Raw genomic sequence first — 15,802 nt, forward strand, 5'->3', positions numbered from 1 at the left:
AAAAGGGTGCTCTTGGTATGTCCTGACACACTGCCTTTTAGCTACATTTAAGTATCATCATTCAGAAGAGTGAAGACCTATCTCAAGCAGTCGCAAGTATGATTTGCACCATCGATTATATTTTACTAACAAATAACTATCCATCTAGTGTGCTGGAAGGTCCTGTGTGGACTCGAATTCCGGATCCGAATTCAATCCCTACCGTCGGGTTCATCGAGCGTCCTACTAGCACATCTCAMCCAAGAGAAGGAGAAAGTATCCTAGTGTATCGACCCACTTTGTCAATTATAATTCCGTGCATACCACCTACCTGTTGTGCTCCAGAACCGGGAGAAACTTGTCATGAATAAGGGGAGCATGCGCATCCTATAACGTCAAATCTGCCAATTGCATTGTCAACGCACACACACACACACACACACACACACACACACACACACACACACACACACACACACTATGCAACCGGAGTGAGTACTCTGGTATGGGCGCAAGACAGCAATTGAGCTGACAAATCTCTTGTGTGGACTTTCTCAGGCTGCAGAATTACTGTGGACACATCAGCTTCCGGTAAAAAGGACCTCCCTCACTGGCCAAGCCATCCTCTACGGTGCTATACTACCTACCTGAAAGCCGAAGTCGGTAATCTTTATGGCTGGTTCTGCCATTCTGTAACCTGCTAGTCTCTTATTGCGGTCACGGTGTCGCAACATTGGGATTCTGTGAACAAACGTTATCTGCGTTTTCCGAAGAACGCCTTACGATTGTTCGTATTTCATTTGAGTCAACTGTTGAACGCAATCGTACACGGTTGAGGAAAGTCAAGTTATAGTGACCCGATAGACAAAGCTCACGTTCATCCATCCCCAAACGCATCACAGGCTATGTCTAGATCAAAGGAACCGGATACCGCGGATTACATTTCCAGAATCGGTTCAGGAACTCCGACACAATCTGCCTTGCCACAAGCTGCTGTATCGCTGGACAAGACCGATGAAAGTCTCATCCGTGAAGGACTAGGCAATTTGAATCGCTGGTCGCAGTCTACAACATCTAGCCAAAACTCACCGGAACATAATCGTCGACTCGATTATGCTAGAGTGCCTAGATCACCTTCGCCGAACACTGGCCATGGCGGACATAGTAACGATAGTGATGGCTCGGGATATCGAAGCCGGATAACTTCCGAAACGGGACTTGAAATACATGACGGATTCCACATACCGGAGACTTTGGATACTTTTGATGGATCGCATATGGATCACCCTTTTCAAACGTCAGTCACGTCAAATTATGGCGATCCCCCATCAAGTCACTCAGTCGACGTGGTAGGAGCGACAGTGCCACAGACTAATTGGATATTTTCTGGAGCGACTGAAATACCTCATAACCTTTTCCAAGACCCCTGGGTCAAGGAACACGGTTCAGGGCCTGATTCTGCCCAGGGAAAAGGTAGCGTTGTTCCTGCTCGCCCAATTCCAGAGGCACATAGTCCACGTGCATCGGGGCCTGACGCACCAGCAGAGGTAGGACCGCGGTTGGTCTCTGAGGGAGATAAGTCTCAGGAGAAGAGAAAGCGGGGACAGTCACAGAAAGCAATGCTTTCCAAAGCGTTGCAGAAAGCGAACACTGCAGTTCTTCTTGACAATGCGGCGAACTTCGAAGGGGCTATGGAGGCTTACAATGATGCGTGTCAACTCCTACATTTGGTAATGCTTCGGAGCGACGGAGGAGAAGACGAAAAGCAAAAACTTCAAGAAATAGTGAGTCTTCTGACTGGCATAAACTTCTTTTCAATCCTAAAACTCAATTTCTCTTCTAGCGAGATACATACATGGTACGAGTCACTGAGCTACAACGTATGGATTTTTCCTTTCGAGATTTGGATAGTAAAGCGCTCCCTGAGCGCCCGCTAAGTCAAGAATCATATGGTGACTTATCTCATCCAATCATTGATGAGAACGAGGAGTTGGCCAGAGAGAAGCGTGCCTCTTTGCAGCGCAGTTCTATGGTTCGACCATTTGATCTGGCAGAAGGGCTAGCGTCCAATTGGGATCACCCACCGCGCCAGTCATTATTGCCATCGCCGCTAGGTGATCGTACACCGGCTACAGCCCAATCATATGATTCGATCAGTCGCCATTATCCTGGATCATCCCGGCGTATATCGAAATTTGAGTACATGGATGCTTCTGAATCCTCGGAAGTAACAACTTCGGGAGTGGATATCAGTCATGCTGCTGGCCAGTCTGACCTGTCCTCCTTGGCCGGTCATAAGAAGGAAGTCAATGAATCCACGTCTTGGCTCGACACCATCGATGAATCTGGCGCATCGTCCCCAGCTTCGATGCGTTCAGAAGTGTCATCAATATACTTGCGACATAGGGGGAACTTTCATCATACTGTGGGTACTGAGGCCGAATTTGATGCTGCCCTGGATGCTGCTGTGGAGGCTGCATATGATGAAGGTCTGGAACCAGCAGTCGATATAGATGATAACCGTAGCAGCAATGACATTGTGGCCAATGCTCGGAGAAATATCGAAATGGCGAAGCAGAAGGTGAGAGAAGCTGAACGGGAGGCTCAGATAGCATTGACACGCGGACAAGAAACGCAGCGTCTGCAAGAACAACCCGCGTTTGACGGTGTCAATGATCTTAGGACTGGTTATCTAGATGAAGAAGCCGAAGAAGAGGAGCGCTTGCTAGAGGAAATGACTAGAGGCTATGTGATGGATGACTTCGAATTTGGCATTCAGTCCAAGTCCGCTCTTCCCCGCCAGTCAAGATCGGGTAGCCTTTCTGGCAGAATGCGGGATGGCCCTACTACTTCCAATACTATGACGGCCCTAACTCCCTTGACAGAAGATGCAAGTCTGCCCTTCATTGATAATAAGGGCTTCGAACCTAGCGCTTCTCCCCCAAGTCATGGCGCACTCTCAGTTTCTACAAATTCGGGACATGCCTCAACATCAACGCCAACTGTGCGAGCACGGAGGCTATCGGGTCAGTATGCCACAGAATTAAAAATCGAAACAAGTACGGACCCATTCAGCTTTCGGCCACCGCCCGTTCCAAAAGATAGTACGGCTTCGGCCTCTACTATCATTCATCAGCCAGGTCGGACATCGGGACCTGCCTCTGCTCTACGATCAGCCGCGCCCATAAAAACTCGGAATGTCTCAGTTGGATCTTTCAACGAAGATGCTCTATGTAACACTAGCTCGGAAAAGATTTCTTCTCGGGACAATGACGGCCGTGAGCTCCCGAAACTTCCATCCCCAACACGTCCCATCGGTAAAGTACCTTCAGCACCAGACAATTTGGGAAAGCTCAATACAGGACTGGGAACTTTTCGTCTGAGAAATATATCAGTTTCAGGGCCAGAACCGTTCGCTGAGTCCCCAAACAGTCCGTCAAGCAATGCGTTTCCTGCCGTCGATACCCACAAATTACCAATGACTGGTTCGATACCTATAATCCCCACACCCACCACTGCCATGATGTCTGCGAATGGCTTGCCAAGTGGCGGACTCAATATATTCGATAGCCATATACATTCCCCGACAAGCCCTGGATCCCCAAATTTGTTGGCCACTGATCCTCCTCTTCCATTGGAGCCGTGCCCAGAGTCGTTTCTTTTACGTCCATTTTGGCTCATGCGCTGTATCTATCAGACAATTTCTCACCCACGTGGTGGTTATCTGTCCACGAAGTTGTTTATTCCTCGAGACGTGTGGCGCGTGAAGAACGTGAAAATCAAGGCAGTCGAAGAAAAGGTGTCGAACTGCGACTTGCTAACTGCAGCATTACTCAAGCTGGCAAAGGTCGATACTTACGATGCCGATGCCGTATTGGAAGAAATGCAATCTTTGGAAAGTGTACTTGACCAGGTGCAAATGTCGCTGTCCAAGAAGATAGGGAGCGAGGTAGGAGTGCAGGGCGCCATGCCACTCTTCAAGTCGGCTCAAGTTCTCGAAGACTCAGCAACCGTCGATGCACCGCCCTCAAAACCATCGAATGTACCGAGCAAATCATATTTGACCTCCTGGCGTAAATTACGGTCGAAGAACTCCGGGGTCAGTGCGACGGCCTCGCTACCTGCATCGAAGGACACCAATAAGGACAATGCGACAGTCAACACCATTCCAATGACGTCTCTGCCCACTTCACAGCCTTTGAGGCGTAGAGTATCTCAATTACAATACAATGGATCTAATAACTACATGGGTGCCTTGGCACGGCTCTGCGATGCAGCTCAGGTGTTGGGTAAGTGACCCTCCTATATCGTCTCGGCAGTATTAACCAGGCTTGCTTAGATCAAATCGCTCAACAAGTCGAAGATCCTGGCCTTAGGCATTCTTCGCCTACATTAGTCGGCCTAGAGTTAAGCACTCGCCATGCTGCAGAGTTCTTCGGACTCTACGTTTGTCGGTTTGCCCTGAATGATATTGGTATGATGCTTGATAAATTCATAAAAAGAGGTAGTGAGTGGGTACTGATCTGATGGCGGGGCTTTGATTTACATGTACCATACTTGAAACTTCCTCTTCCCCGTTTTCATCTCTATTACTATTTTATCTCTGTTTCTATCTGTATTTCATTACTCTAATTATCATCATCATCATCATCATCATTAGCATCGTCATCATAATCATCCTTTATTCATTCATATATATTTATATTATGCGTCTTGATAGAACCTAGAGATGTGATTTACTTGTACAAGTACCTGCAAGATCACATAATTTCTTGCCTTTCTATCTAAGCTCTTTCAGCTGTGATATCTTGCGATAAATATACTGCTGGAGTTGCAATTCTGCAGCTATCTCGGAGAGATATGTACACCATGTGCATACCCGGTGTTCCATATCGATTGCCTCCTTGACTGCTGCGATGTCCACTGTTCCCCGTGGACTGACAAGATGCGTATGATGTATAAGGACCTGACGCCTTTATACGGAGCAGATATATGCAAGCTTGGGAATCTGCAAGTCAAGTGCCTCTTTCAACCTCGTCTGGCCGCTGACGCGAGGGACACCTGGCGTCTCTTTTCCGCATCACGAATGATCTCGGCAGATAACTTTAGACTTGGTGCAAGCCGCGCATATCTGCCAACCTCCGTTATGACGCCAGATATGATACCGTCTAGCTGAGTCGCTGGAGGCAACAGCGATGAGAGAGTCGGTGACATGGTTGCCCCCATGATTAACAACGCCTGAGAGACCATGGAAAGGGCACCTTGCCAGAGGTACGGCAGGTGACCTTCACGATGTCTGTCTATATGCTCGAGTTGATTCAATGTCGCGTCCAAGCACCGCAGGCAGCAGTCTTTTACTGTCGGGTCACTGCATGCATACTCATTCTGGAAGACCGCCAGGATGTAAGGCCGATATATTATTGTACGGCAGGCAAAGTAGCGAAGCCTTAAAACTGTTTGAATGGGGCTTAAAGTTGGGCCCCCAGATAGAGGAAACCGGACAGGCTGAGGAAGGCTTTCATACCATTGAGACAGCTGGAAATCTAGCTCTGAGGCGATAGGACCGAGAGATGCGAGTGTCAAGATGCTGTCTTTTTGGTAGATCATATGACTGACTCTGTTGAGCAGCCTTCTTAGGGCAATTTCAGCCAAGAAATACCAGAGCTCATCCTGACCTATCATCGCATCTACTAGTTTCTCTTCAATTCGTATGCTTCCTTCGTCTTCTTCATCTTCTTCATCTTCCGGTTCAAAGCCCCCAGGGAGATCGACGAGCTCTTCAAAATGCACAATCCCCGAGTGTGGTAGGTCTAATTCGGCAAGCAAATCACTTTCAAATAGTAAGGTGTTCCAGTACACTCTTGTACTCAGCTCCTTCCATTGCCCCGGAACACGAGAGGGGTTACCTAAGAGTAATTGTAATTTCATGCTGGCATTTGATAGTAGCGTCCAGGCCTCAAGGGGCCTGACCATGTAAAATAAATATGCAGATGCCAAGATGACACATTGCGCTGCAAGCACCGAATTGCGCGTCATAACAGCCGGCAAAAGGGTCCAAGCTGCGGAGAAATATGATAGTCCTGGAAGTTCCTCATCTGCGGAAAGGCAAGATATACTTCCATATTGACTGGCACTGCCCAGTGCCAAAACCAAGAGTACAACGCAGCTTTCAGGCCCTCTCTCGAAGTCCCGAGAAAGAGCCATCTTGTAATAGCGAGGCCACGTCAATGGGTTGACACAAGCGTACCAAACATTTACGCGCTCGAAAAAAAGTCGAGCGTGAGTAAGTGCGTTTGATAAATCTAAGCTCACAGGAGGTTCGAGCCGAAGTGGCTCACGAGCCATTTCTAGCTGTAGAAGTGTATGAGGATCATAAGGAACAGCGACCAGTTCTCGAATGAGAGGCCATTGTAGAAGGTGCAAAGCCGGTGTCGTATGTACTCTGGGCATAGTTGAGATGCTTGTCGGTGGATTTGCCCATGATCCAAGACCCACCGCGATTGTCCTGGTAGGTATGTTGGCGAGACTGACAGCATCATCGCTACTAATTTGGACAAGGTTGGCAGCCGTGGAAGAATTCGATGACAGGGGAGACTGGCCGATGGGGTCTGCAAACTTCGACTGAAGTAAGACTTCTATTCTGTTCAGCTTTTCGATAATCAGTTTGTCACCGGCATCTAGTTTGATGCCCGGCTCACGATAGACACAATCTGCATCCAGGTCTACGCAGAGCTGGCATCTTGGGCGGGCTCCGTTACATCTCGTTTTCCGTAGACGACAGATCTGGCACTGTAGCAGCGCACGCACATTAGTATTACTTGTTTTCGTAGCAGAGCTAGTACCAGGGGATAGGAAATGTGACGGCACCGGGTGGTACTTGGTGAGGGTTGTAGAGGGGAAGAGATCCAACATACCGCTATAGTTGCGCGCCTTCGGGGATACTCGGTTGCTTCAGAATTGTTGCGCTTTTTTGCTGAGGTTGAATCGAGAATAGTATCACTGTCAAGTTCCTGACAAGACATGATGCTTTCAGCCCTCGGTGCATGCGAAACGCAGATCCCGGACAGTGTATGGCTTTGACAACATGAAGCCAATGATAAGGCCAAAGGGGCGTTGTTGTGTTCAAGGGTGCACAAAGACTGTCGCCCACGCGGCCACTAGCAGTTTTAATTGGCGCCCATATGAGGGGAAATAAGACAATAATCTTTGCCCTTAAAGAGGAACCCAGCAATGCTACTAGCTAGGTGCTTTACCTACTTCGGCACGGAGCTTACTTGCCGCCCGTCAATGCTACTAACAGGTAACAATAAAGGCAAATACTATTTATTGGTGGACCGAGGCATGGAACCTGGCTAAAGTGCTTTGCTATGGCTGTCCGATAACTAGTCACGGGAAACAATATGTGAAGCTTTCTTACATTCACGTCTTCCCGCCTGCCTATTGATTTAATATACAACCGGTAAGTCACATCGTAGCAGGCTTAAACCGCACTCCGAGATTCAGCAGACCGGACTTCACCTACGCCTGTGCCCGAGTGGCTTTTCTTCCCCAATCCGCTGCCCCTCTCTGAGTTGGCGGTTGACTGTTCATCGCTGCTTCTCGTTGTGTTGTAGCTGCTGCTGGCTGGATTATGTTGGCGAGCCGGCGCCTTTCGGTCTTCGCCGTCATTACCTGTAGACGCTGTTGCAGAGACGTTCTTACTGGTTTCGCTGAGCTCAGCATGAGGGTCGAAAGTTTTAGTAGTAGTTGGACCAGCACTGCCAGAGATAGGGATCACGCCTGCAATACCGTTGACTTTCTCCCCAGTAATGTCGTCATCTTGATTCCCTTCAAACCTCTCGCCTTTCTTTTTGTTGATATCAGTGGTACTGGCATCAGCATTGGTGTCACGACCGCTATTCACGCGCGGTCCAGTCGTGTTCCTAGAATTGCTCGTCTGTGATGCGGTGGCCATTGACGCTGGAACTTCAGTGCCATGTCTCGACTCAGCAGGGCCTGACATGCTAGTCTGAGACTGGCGCAGAAACGAGTCATGTTGAGGATATTGATCTCCTGTCCCATGGGCGTTGCTGCTTCCATAGCTACTCTTGATAAGCGGCTCCTTGTTGTCCTCAGTGTTCCTCGGCTCGAACTCAGTGGCCGTCGATGATGGAGCTCTAGAACCATGCGATGACTCGGTAGCAGCAGGTATAGTCTGCTGGGACTGATGGCGAGGTGAGATATTCTGAGAGCCCTGACCGCACAGTTCTTTTGAGTTGTAGGAGTTGATGTTATCAAAGTTGTTGTCCATGTGCGGACCAGAGCTCTCAACATTGCTCGACTGGAATCCGGCAACTGTCGGCCTTAGAACATTGGTGCCATATGATAACTCGGCTGAACCCGGGGCGTTGTATTGAGACTGGTGAAGTGGTGACTCGTGCTGCGTGGGTTGTTCACTTGTGTTTTGTAGATACTGTTTCTGGCTCGGGCTTATAGCACCTTGGGCGTAGGAACCAGTATTAGATGAGATGCCGGCAGTACGGTCATACCGATCGCCGACAGCCCTCCGATCAATGGAGTCAGTGATACTGCTTGGGTGGCGATTTTCGGAGTACCCATACGAGCCACTACCGGTGTCGTTCGCATCATTGTTGTAGGTACTGACGTCGCGACGAAGGTCTGACGCGCTTGTACCAAAGGCATGTTCCGTTGCTTCGACGTTATAAGACGGATCATCGATGGGGTCCATGATGTTGGCCATTTTCGACAGTCAAATCAAATGCACGTTGGTGTCTTATTCTATCAGGCTTTGCGTCAGGGCTGAGGCAGGAGGTGAATGAGGCATATACTCTAATGAAAATGATTGATTGTCTTGTGGATATTGTCCACCGGCATGGTCGTGAGGCATGACTGTTTAAGTATTCCTCAACCCCTCTGTGTAGGGCGTAAGATGACGTCGATACTAGTAGGTTATCTTGATTTTGATTTTACCTGTATTAATCATGATATCCCAAGATGAACTTTTACGTAGTTGTGGATGTCGATCCAGGCAGGACCATGACGTATGCCCACGGCTACGGTAAACAACTCGCCATTGACAGTCCACAGTAGTCAGAAGTATTAGTAAGTACTAGTCACAGTGAAACAACCGGCATCATCTTATTACTGTCTATGGGTACTGACCCTAGCATGCTGTCATAGCTCCTGGGCTCGCTTATCGGCATTGGTTAGACCAGTGAGTGGGTTTTCATGCACCCCCTCTCTCCACAAATGGATTAGGATCATTTTGTCCAACCTTCATGTACTCCGTACGGTGATGGATAAGATCTCTCGGAAGCCGAGATTGGGTGACCATCAGTCAGATTGTTGTTCAATAATTAACTATTCAATCAACCAATCATCAGAGTCAATTACCTTGTAAGTAGAATAAGACGTGATATGTTTGAAAGCCGCGTGAGTATAGTTGCTGGATCCTTAATGAAATATAGCCTGCCGTTTCTGTACTGATCCTGTGAATGCGAACAGTGAAGGAAAAGCTCAAACATAGAAATTACAATCAATGGGGCAGCTTGATTGTGTTAGAAGTTGCTAGTTACTTTTGTACATCGTACAAAAAGTATACGTGTGGATCCACACCCCACGCACGCGTGGTTCTCGGCGCGCCAGGTTTCCCGCCAAAACAACGGGACGCGCAAAAGCCTCCATGGAGATTGCTATTGATTGCAAACCACTAATCAACCTTCCCTGCTCGTTAGATACAACACAGTGCCATCATCGGCCTTGTCGCACATATATCATTGTTTACACAGTGTTAACACAAGTTATACTTGTTCCGAAGCCACAGAAGACACCCTGTAGGCGTTATCTACCTACGCAAAGCCCCGTGCTATACACAGATCCTCCGTGTGGTTGAGCAGGGCACGGCACCAAATACAGGCCCGCCTTTTCCTTCACCTCGACCTTATCACTCACAAGTCTCTACAGTTCTAGACACAAATCGCAAAATGCCGAGGCCGCCCACAAAACGCAATCGCTTGACATCCAAGGTTCCGCCAGCCGTCGAAAATGAAAGTCAACAGATCTCTGGACGGCATGGTATATCCTCGAAGGCAAACACCAAGCCCACAGAAGACGCAAACCAGGTCGTCATGGAATTTCCTGAGGTGGCCCAAAGTGGCCAAGTCTCGGAGATCAGGCGGCAATTGCGGAATCAGACGCCTTTAACGAGAGCACAAGAACATGCCATTGAGTCTTCGCCCATTGGGGGGCGTGAGAACACAGGCAGTCGCCCGGCTACGAGAGCTCGAGGGTACTCATCAACCCTCTCCGTTGTCGGGAGAAAGGGCGATACAAACTCCAAAGTCCCAGGGACTCCCGCATTCGAAAGCTCGATATTAAGTAATTTTAGAAGGAGGCCCCGGCAACCAAGCATCTTGCAGATGATGCAAGCAGAGGACGGTTCCTCTGACATTGATGATGATGTTTTCCTCGGTAGTTTGAGCCCGGAAGATGAGTCCACCCCTTTGAATCTCCCAAGGGGTAGGCCACTCCTAATCGGACAAACTGCGTCACCATCGCCTAGACATCCAACTTCGTCCAGTGATGGGTCGCGCAAGCGTAAACTATCTGGCGAGGCACCATATGCTTCTCAATCAGACTCGGAAGATACCGAACATTCGCCTGCCACATCGCCTACATCACACTGGCGACAAAGCGGGTTTGATGTGTCTGTTGGCCATACTCAAAACCAGAACTCCCCTGGCGCATTCAGCCAAACGCTGGCCCCTCCCATGAGCAGCCCGCCAATCAGCCCGACACATACGATGTCACCATCTGGAGTGGCGCAGCAGAAGCATATAGACAAGTCAGCTGAGCCGGCAACCAGTAAGAAGCTGGTCTTACCGACGTCAGCCCTTCAAGACAGGCTTCTACCTCGGAGGAACCGCTCACAACGTAAACGCTTTGGTATGGACGGTTCTGAGATCCCAGAAGATCCAAGTGATTGCGATCATTACGCCACTGCGCAGGATGACGACGATGACGAATTGTACTACCTACCGCCCAAGAGGTCATCCCGGGCACAAAGAAAGCACTTGGTGGAACAGAAATCCGCGAAAAGTACCAGAACTGCACAGGGGCCGCAGCCAATGGCAAATAGTGTCGAAGGCCAGATAACAGGCGGCCGGAACCCTGCGGCTCAGCCGAATGCCACGGCAAGAAAACCTGGAGTTAAAAAAGTGACACACGGATTGGGAACCTTGAGAACAATGGGACCTAATAAAGAGAATGAGCTGGCTGATACATCGCCTTTATCATCCCTTTTGTCATCCCCCCCGGACTCAGAGGCGTCCGAGTCCGAGTCCGAGTCCACTGCACAGTTTACCCTGGGCAGTCATTTCCTTAGCGATGAATTGAGGTTGCAAGCGATGAAATTTGCGGATGTTGATAAGTGGGAGTTAGATTTCGAAGACGTGGCACCTGACAGCCAAGGCAGTGAAGCCTTCAGATAGCAGACAGCTGTATGATTGTTGCTCACGCGGCTAAATACGATTAGTTATGGATCAACTAGTTATCTAAGCGAATGGTCAGATTTGTCTGAGTAAGGTGATAGCCGCGCTGTTGCGATGATAACCGGCAACAGAGTCCGCCAAAATAAACCCCGCAAATTAACCCCGCCGGATTCAAATTCTTCGACGCCCATGGTTTTCCTCCTAACAGTCATTTGATTCAAGACCGCTTCCTAACATCCACTTGGAAACCCCAATCATGACTACCTTGGATTCCATTCTGGCAGGCCGATACCCTGCCAAAGCCCATGCCCGCCGGGTTGCCGAGCGTCTTCAAGTGGGCGGCTCTGGCCGGAATGGGATTATTTACCTTGAAGCACAGAAAACTCGACTGATCGAGGATAATGATGAGGCGATGCACTTCAGGTACGACAGCTCATATTAGCTCTGTTCCATATGCTCTACCGTTGCCGCTCAATCACTCAAGGCTTGCAAAGCTAATCAAGCTTCATGGCTTAGACAACGCCGACCCTTTTTTTATTTGTCAGGGTGCCCGCTGCCAGATTCGTCTCTGATTTATAACATTGCGTCTGATAAATTGACCCTGTTTATCCCACCAATTGATCCAGAGGATGTGATTTGGTCAGGTCTTCCCATGTCTGTTGCAGAGGCACTGAGACTCTACGATGTTGACCAAGTGCTACACACTACCGATGTAAATGCCACGTTGGCCTCTATTGCCTCGGATGGGAATGGTAAATCTGTTGCCTTTGCGATCGAGGGCCAGATTACAGAAGGAATCAAATTCGACGGGTTTCTCGAAACCAATACTTCCGTATTGAAGGGAGCCATCGACAGCACGCGTGTAGTCAAGGACGAATATGAGATCGCGCTCTTGAGAAAGGCAAATGACATTTCCGCCAAGGCGCATATAGCTGCCATTGAAGCATCTAAGACCGCCACCAATGAGCGTGAGATTGAGGCTGCTTTCCTCGCAACCTGTATCGCCAATGGTGCCCGTGATCAAGCTTACCACCCCATCGTTGCCTGCGGCCAGAACGGAGCCACTCTCCACTATGGAAGGAATGATGACGACTTAGTTGATCCAGTCACCAAGGCGGGGAAGTCAAGTGTCCTTATCGATGCTGGGGCGGAGTACAGAACATACTGTGCTGATATCACGCGTGTTTTTCCTTTGGGTGGAAGATTTACCAGTGAAACACAGGAAATTTACAAAATTGTGCTACAGATGCAGTTGGAGGCTATCGCAATGTTGAAAGAAAATGTGCAGTGGGAAGATGTCCATGCGCATGCCCATCGCATTGCGATCAAGGGCTTGCTCAAATTGGGAATTCTGCGTGGCTCTGAAGACGAATTGTTCGAGAAGAGGATTAGCGTCGCCTTCTTCCCTCATGGTCTAGGCCACTATCTGGGCATGGACACCCACGATACTGGTGGCAACCCCAACTATGCAGATAAAGACACCATGTTCAAGTATCTACGCGTGAGGGGCCGTTTACCCGCAGGATCAGTTATCACCGTTGAACCAGGTGTAAGATTTCCTCACCCTTTTTGATTGCTAACTCGCTAAATAATCCTTTAGATCTACTTTTGCCGGTTCATCATCGAACCGTACCTGACCTCCCCTGAGACCAGCAAATATATTGATACCAACGTCCTTGAGAAGTATTGGAATGTTGGGGGAGTACGCATTGAAGATAATGTCCACGTTACTCAGCAAGGTTACGAGAATCTGACCACAGCGCCAAAGGCTATAGAAGAAGTGGAAGTTCTAGCCACTTAGTGATCATTTGATGTATCCAGAATTCATGGCCGGTTTGCTTCCTCATAGCTCCTTAGATAAAGCATCCGATTTAGAGAGCCCTGTAGCATTTGAATCCCGCTACGTACTAATTCTGGTAGGCATACATCATATGTTGATAGGTAAGCAGCAGTCGGCCAGGGATGGTAGGGAGTGACTGCGATGGTCGCAAAGCTTTACTCGGAAAGTTTGCGTAAACATGCCCTAGAACAGCTGTATGGACCAGCCATTTTGGTTAGGCACGAGTAAAGATACTCGGGATCGGTAAAAGGGAAGAATCCTCGTACTGAGCCCTGGGACCAAATGCAGTATAGCTGGAGCAGGCAATCCTAGGGGCTCGTTGGCGACAAATTGCGGGTCATTAGGCGAGTTCTCATGTCGTACAGGACGATGTACCTTCTGGCTTTCTGCCTGCAACCAAGCAAAGGGTTGCGGCATTCGTGTTCCCAATTATCCGGTGTACGATTCAATCATATCTTCAAACCATTTCATTTGCTATAACCCACTCCGAAGTCGTTTCCGTCCGCTTCCTTTCACAGCTGACTCTGACTCTGCCTTGTCCTGAGCACGCTTCTCCTTCTGATCGAGGACAAGACTAAGAACATCGAAGCTGAATTGGGGAACCTCAAGACAGAGTTTTCGGAATTCGTCTTCAGCTTCGTGGCGCAGGATGTGGCTCCTCAGGGCCCAGAACGTAGCCACTGGCTTTCGGATAGTAACATCGTCGACCGGAGTATTCATGTAGACATAGCGAGCATATGCAATCTCGCCATGCGAGGTGCTGTTTATACGATGGATCTTCGAGTGTGCTAGTGTCTTGAGCGCGGGGATCCCCAATTTGTCGGCTAAGGTGTATACTCGCGCATGCTTCAACAATTGTTCCCCACTATCATCTATTCCACCGGATACTGCTTCTTGTTCGGTATGGGATTCAAGCTGGGAGGCGGAATAATCGCGGGTATACTGGAATTGGAGGAAATAACCAAAGGCTTCCACATTCTCCTCGGGAAGCTCAATGCAACGCTATCAGGTATCAGAGCGCGGTCATGCAAGAGAGTAAAATGCATCAATCACTTACAGAGCTCGATTCACCCAAAGCCTTGACCTTTTCTGCAAGGACAGGCGACTCTAAAAGCAGACTTTGATGTGCTGACAAGCTAGTTTTGCCCTCTCCGGTTCCGACAATCAGTTCAACGATAGGTGACTTTAGAAAGCTGGAAGACTGTAAGTTACAGAGTCATGTACAGAAGCAGGGAAAGAAGGCGTGGAAAACAGAAAGTTGTGCTGGAAAAAGGAGACGGGCCCTTACTCTAGAAATTGAAAGCCAGGATTTTTCTTGGGCGGTGCTGGTGCCGTTTCTGGCTCAGCTGCGCCAGCGTCTGGCAGATCGATGTCTTCAGTGGGGTCTGCTTGGCCTTCGTTCACTGCGTCCACATCACGGTCGCTCGTAATTTTTAGAGGGTGCGTGCTTTCGCCTTCTTTTCCAACGTTCGCAGAGCTCTCCGGCGCATCCACGTGAACCTGAGGCGCGTCCATAATTTCGTATGCGAGCTAAGGAATCGGGCAAGGATGCGCGTTGGGATATGAAGTTCCAGCTACCGTGGTTTGACAAAGAAGGAAGGGGTAGGTATATGAGAGGACTAGATACCTGCCGCTAAGCAGCAGAGACACAAATGCCTCAACAAGATGGATAGACGTGAACGAGCGGTTGCAATACTGGGTTCAGGACTATGAAAGGAACCACAACAATGTCAATCTTACTCCCATCACTACTAAGTAGGTAGCCTTACTAGTTTGGTACGTTTGGTACTAGTAGTTCGGATATGGTAAGGCCCAAAAAGCAAGTTAAGCTAGGCCTGAAAGAAAGGGACTCGTGGTAAACATACAGATACAGTAGATAAACACGACCTAGCTAATTCTCCAGCGATTCAGCCCTGAGACATCATTTTCCTCGCAAAAACGGTCGTACGAAATTAGTCTGCCATCATGCTGTAGATAGTAGATACTAGATAGTAGTCTACGCCATGGCTCAAAGGCCCACAATCTATTTAGCGTGCAATTGAGCGAGTTGGCGGATTTGGGTTCCACTTGGAAGTTCTTCTCCGTATGGACTCCGTGTCTGCTCCGTACCTGCATGGTAGGTACTCGTAGAATCAGGCAGCTAGCAGCGACTAAATCCACGCTTGAAAGGCCGCAAAACTCTCCATTCGCCTCAGAATATTGATTGGCACTGCACAGTTCTATCCATTGGATGGTAGTGCAAAGTGATCTCATTTTCAAGCAAAGCAGTGACATGATGGTGCCATACAGTATTGTTTAGTCACACTTGTAGAAGCACTTAACTACGGCTAAATAGTAGTACCTTGCAATGGTTAGCAGTAGCCTTTTCAGTTGCCGAAATAACTAGTTAGATTCTTGAACATGTGGAAGACTTGGTCGTCAAGAACGCCTTCAATTGACAAGACAGGAAGGTCTATCATCGTCAGTACATGATGCGATGTAATTGTATATATAT

At 48.7% G+C, this 15,802-nt stretch overlaps 6 protein-coding genes across 6 annotated transcripts; 3 read left to right on the forward strand and 3 right to left on the reverse strand.

Moving 5' to 3' along the window:
* Positions 1 to 884: 884 nt before the first annotated feature.
* Positions 885 to 4,767, forward strand: An05g00010 (uncharacterized protein; the record flags this gene model as incomplete). The annotated part of the gene is made up of 4 exons (XM_059747827.1): positions 885 to 1,763; positions 1,823 to 4,268; positions 4,319 to 4,486; positions 4,700 to 4,767. The coding sequence occupies 4 exons, from the start codon at positions 885 to 887 to the stop codon at positions 4,765 to 4,767; spliced, it is 3,561 nt and encodes a 1,186-aa protein (XP_059603705.1).
* Positions 4,768 to 5,007: 240 nt separating this feature from the next.
* An05g00020 (uncharacterized protein) lies at positions 5,008 to 7,001 on the reverse strand (the record flags this gene model as incomplete). The annotated part of the gene is made up of 2 exons (XM_059747828.1): positions 5,008 to 6,855; positions 6,894 to 7,001. 2 exons carry the CDS (start codon positions 6,999 to 7,001, stop codon positions 5,008 to 5,010), a joined length of 1,956 nt encoding a protein of 651 aa, XP_059603706.1.
* A 458-nt stretch (positions 7,002 to 7,459) lies between these two features.
* Positions 7,460 to 8,719, reverse strand: An05g00030 (hypothetical protein; the record flags this gene model as incomplete). Its single annotated transcript, XM_059747829.1, has 1 exon — positions 7,460 to 8,719. The coding sequence occupies one exon, from the start codon at positions 8,717 to 8,719 to the stop codon at positions 7,460 to 7,462; it is 1,260 nt and encodes a 419-aa protein (XP_059603707.1).
* Positions 8,720 to 9,962: 1,243 nt separating this feature from the next.
* Positions 9,963 to 11,468, forward strand: An05g00040 (uncharacterized protein; the record flags this gene model as incomplete). The annotated part of the gene is made up of 1 exon (XM_001390541.1): positions 9,963 to 11,468. The coding sequence occupies one exon, from the start codon at positions 9,963 to 9,965 to the stop codon at positions 11,466 to 11,468; it is 1,506 nt and encodes a 501-aa protein (XP_001390578.1).
* Positions 11,469 to 11,724: 256 nt separating this feature from the next.
* On the forward strand, positions 11,725 to 13,269 carry An05g00050 (uncharacterized protein; the record flags this gene model as incomplete). Its single annotated transcript, XM_001390542.3, has 3 exons — positions 11,725 to 11,891; positions 11,985 to 13,017; positions 13,069 to 13,269. 3 exons carry the CDS (start codon positions 11,725 to 11,727, stop codon positions 13,267 to 13,269), a joined length of 1,401 nt encoding a protein of 466 aa, XP_001390579.1.
* Positions 13,270 to 13,782: 513 nt separating this feature from the next.
* Positions 13,783 to 14,823, reverse strand: An05g00060 (hypothetical protein; the record flags this gene model as incomplete). Its single annotated transcript, XM_001390543.1, has 3 exons — positions 13,783 to 14,310; positions 14,366 to 14,501; positions 14,597 to 14,823. The coding sequence occupies 3 exons, from the start codon at positions 14,821 to 14,823 to the stop codon at positions 13,783 to 13,785; spliced, it is 891 nt and encodes a 296-aa protein (XP_001390580.1).
* Positions 14,824 to 15,802: the final 979 nt, after the last annotated feature.

The sequence above is a fragment of the Aspergillus niger genome (assembly GCF_000002855.4).
Source record: "Aspergillus niger supercontig An05".
In the NCBI taxonomy this organism is placed as follows: domain Eukaryota; kingdom Fungi; phylum Ascomycota; class Eurotiomycetes; order Eurotiales; family Aspergillaceae; genus Aspergillus; species Aspergillus niger.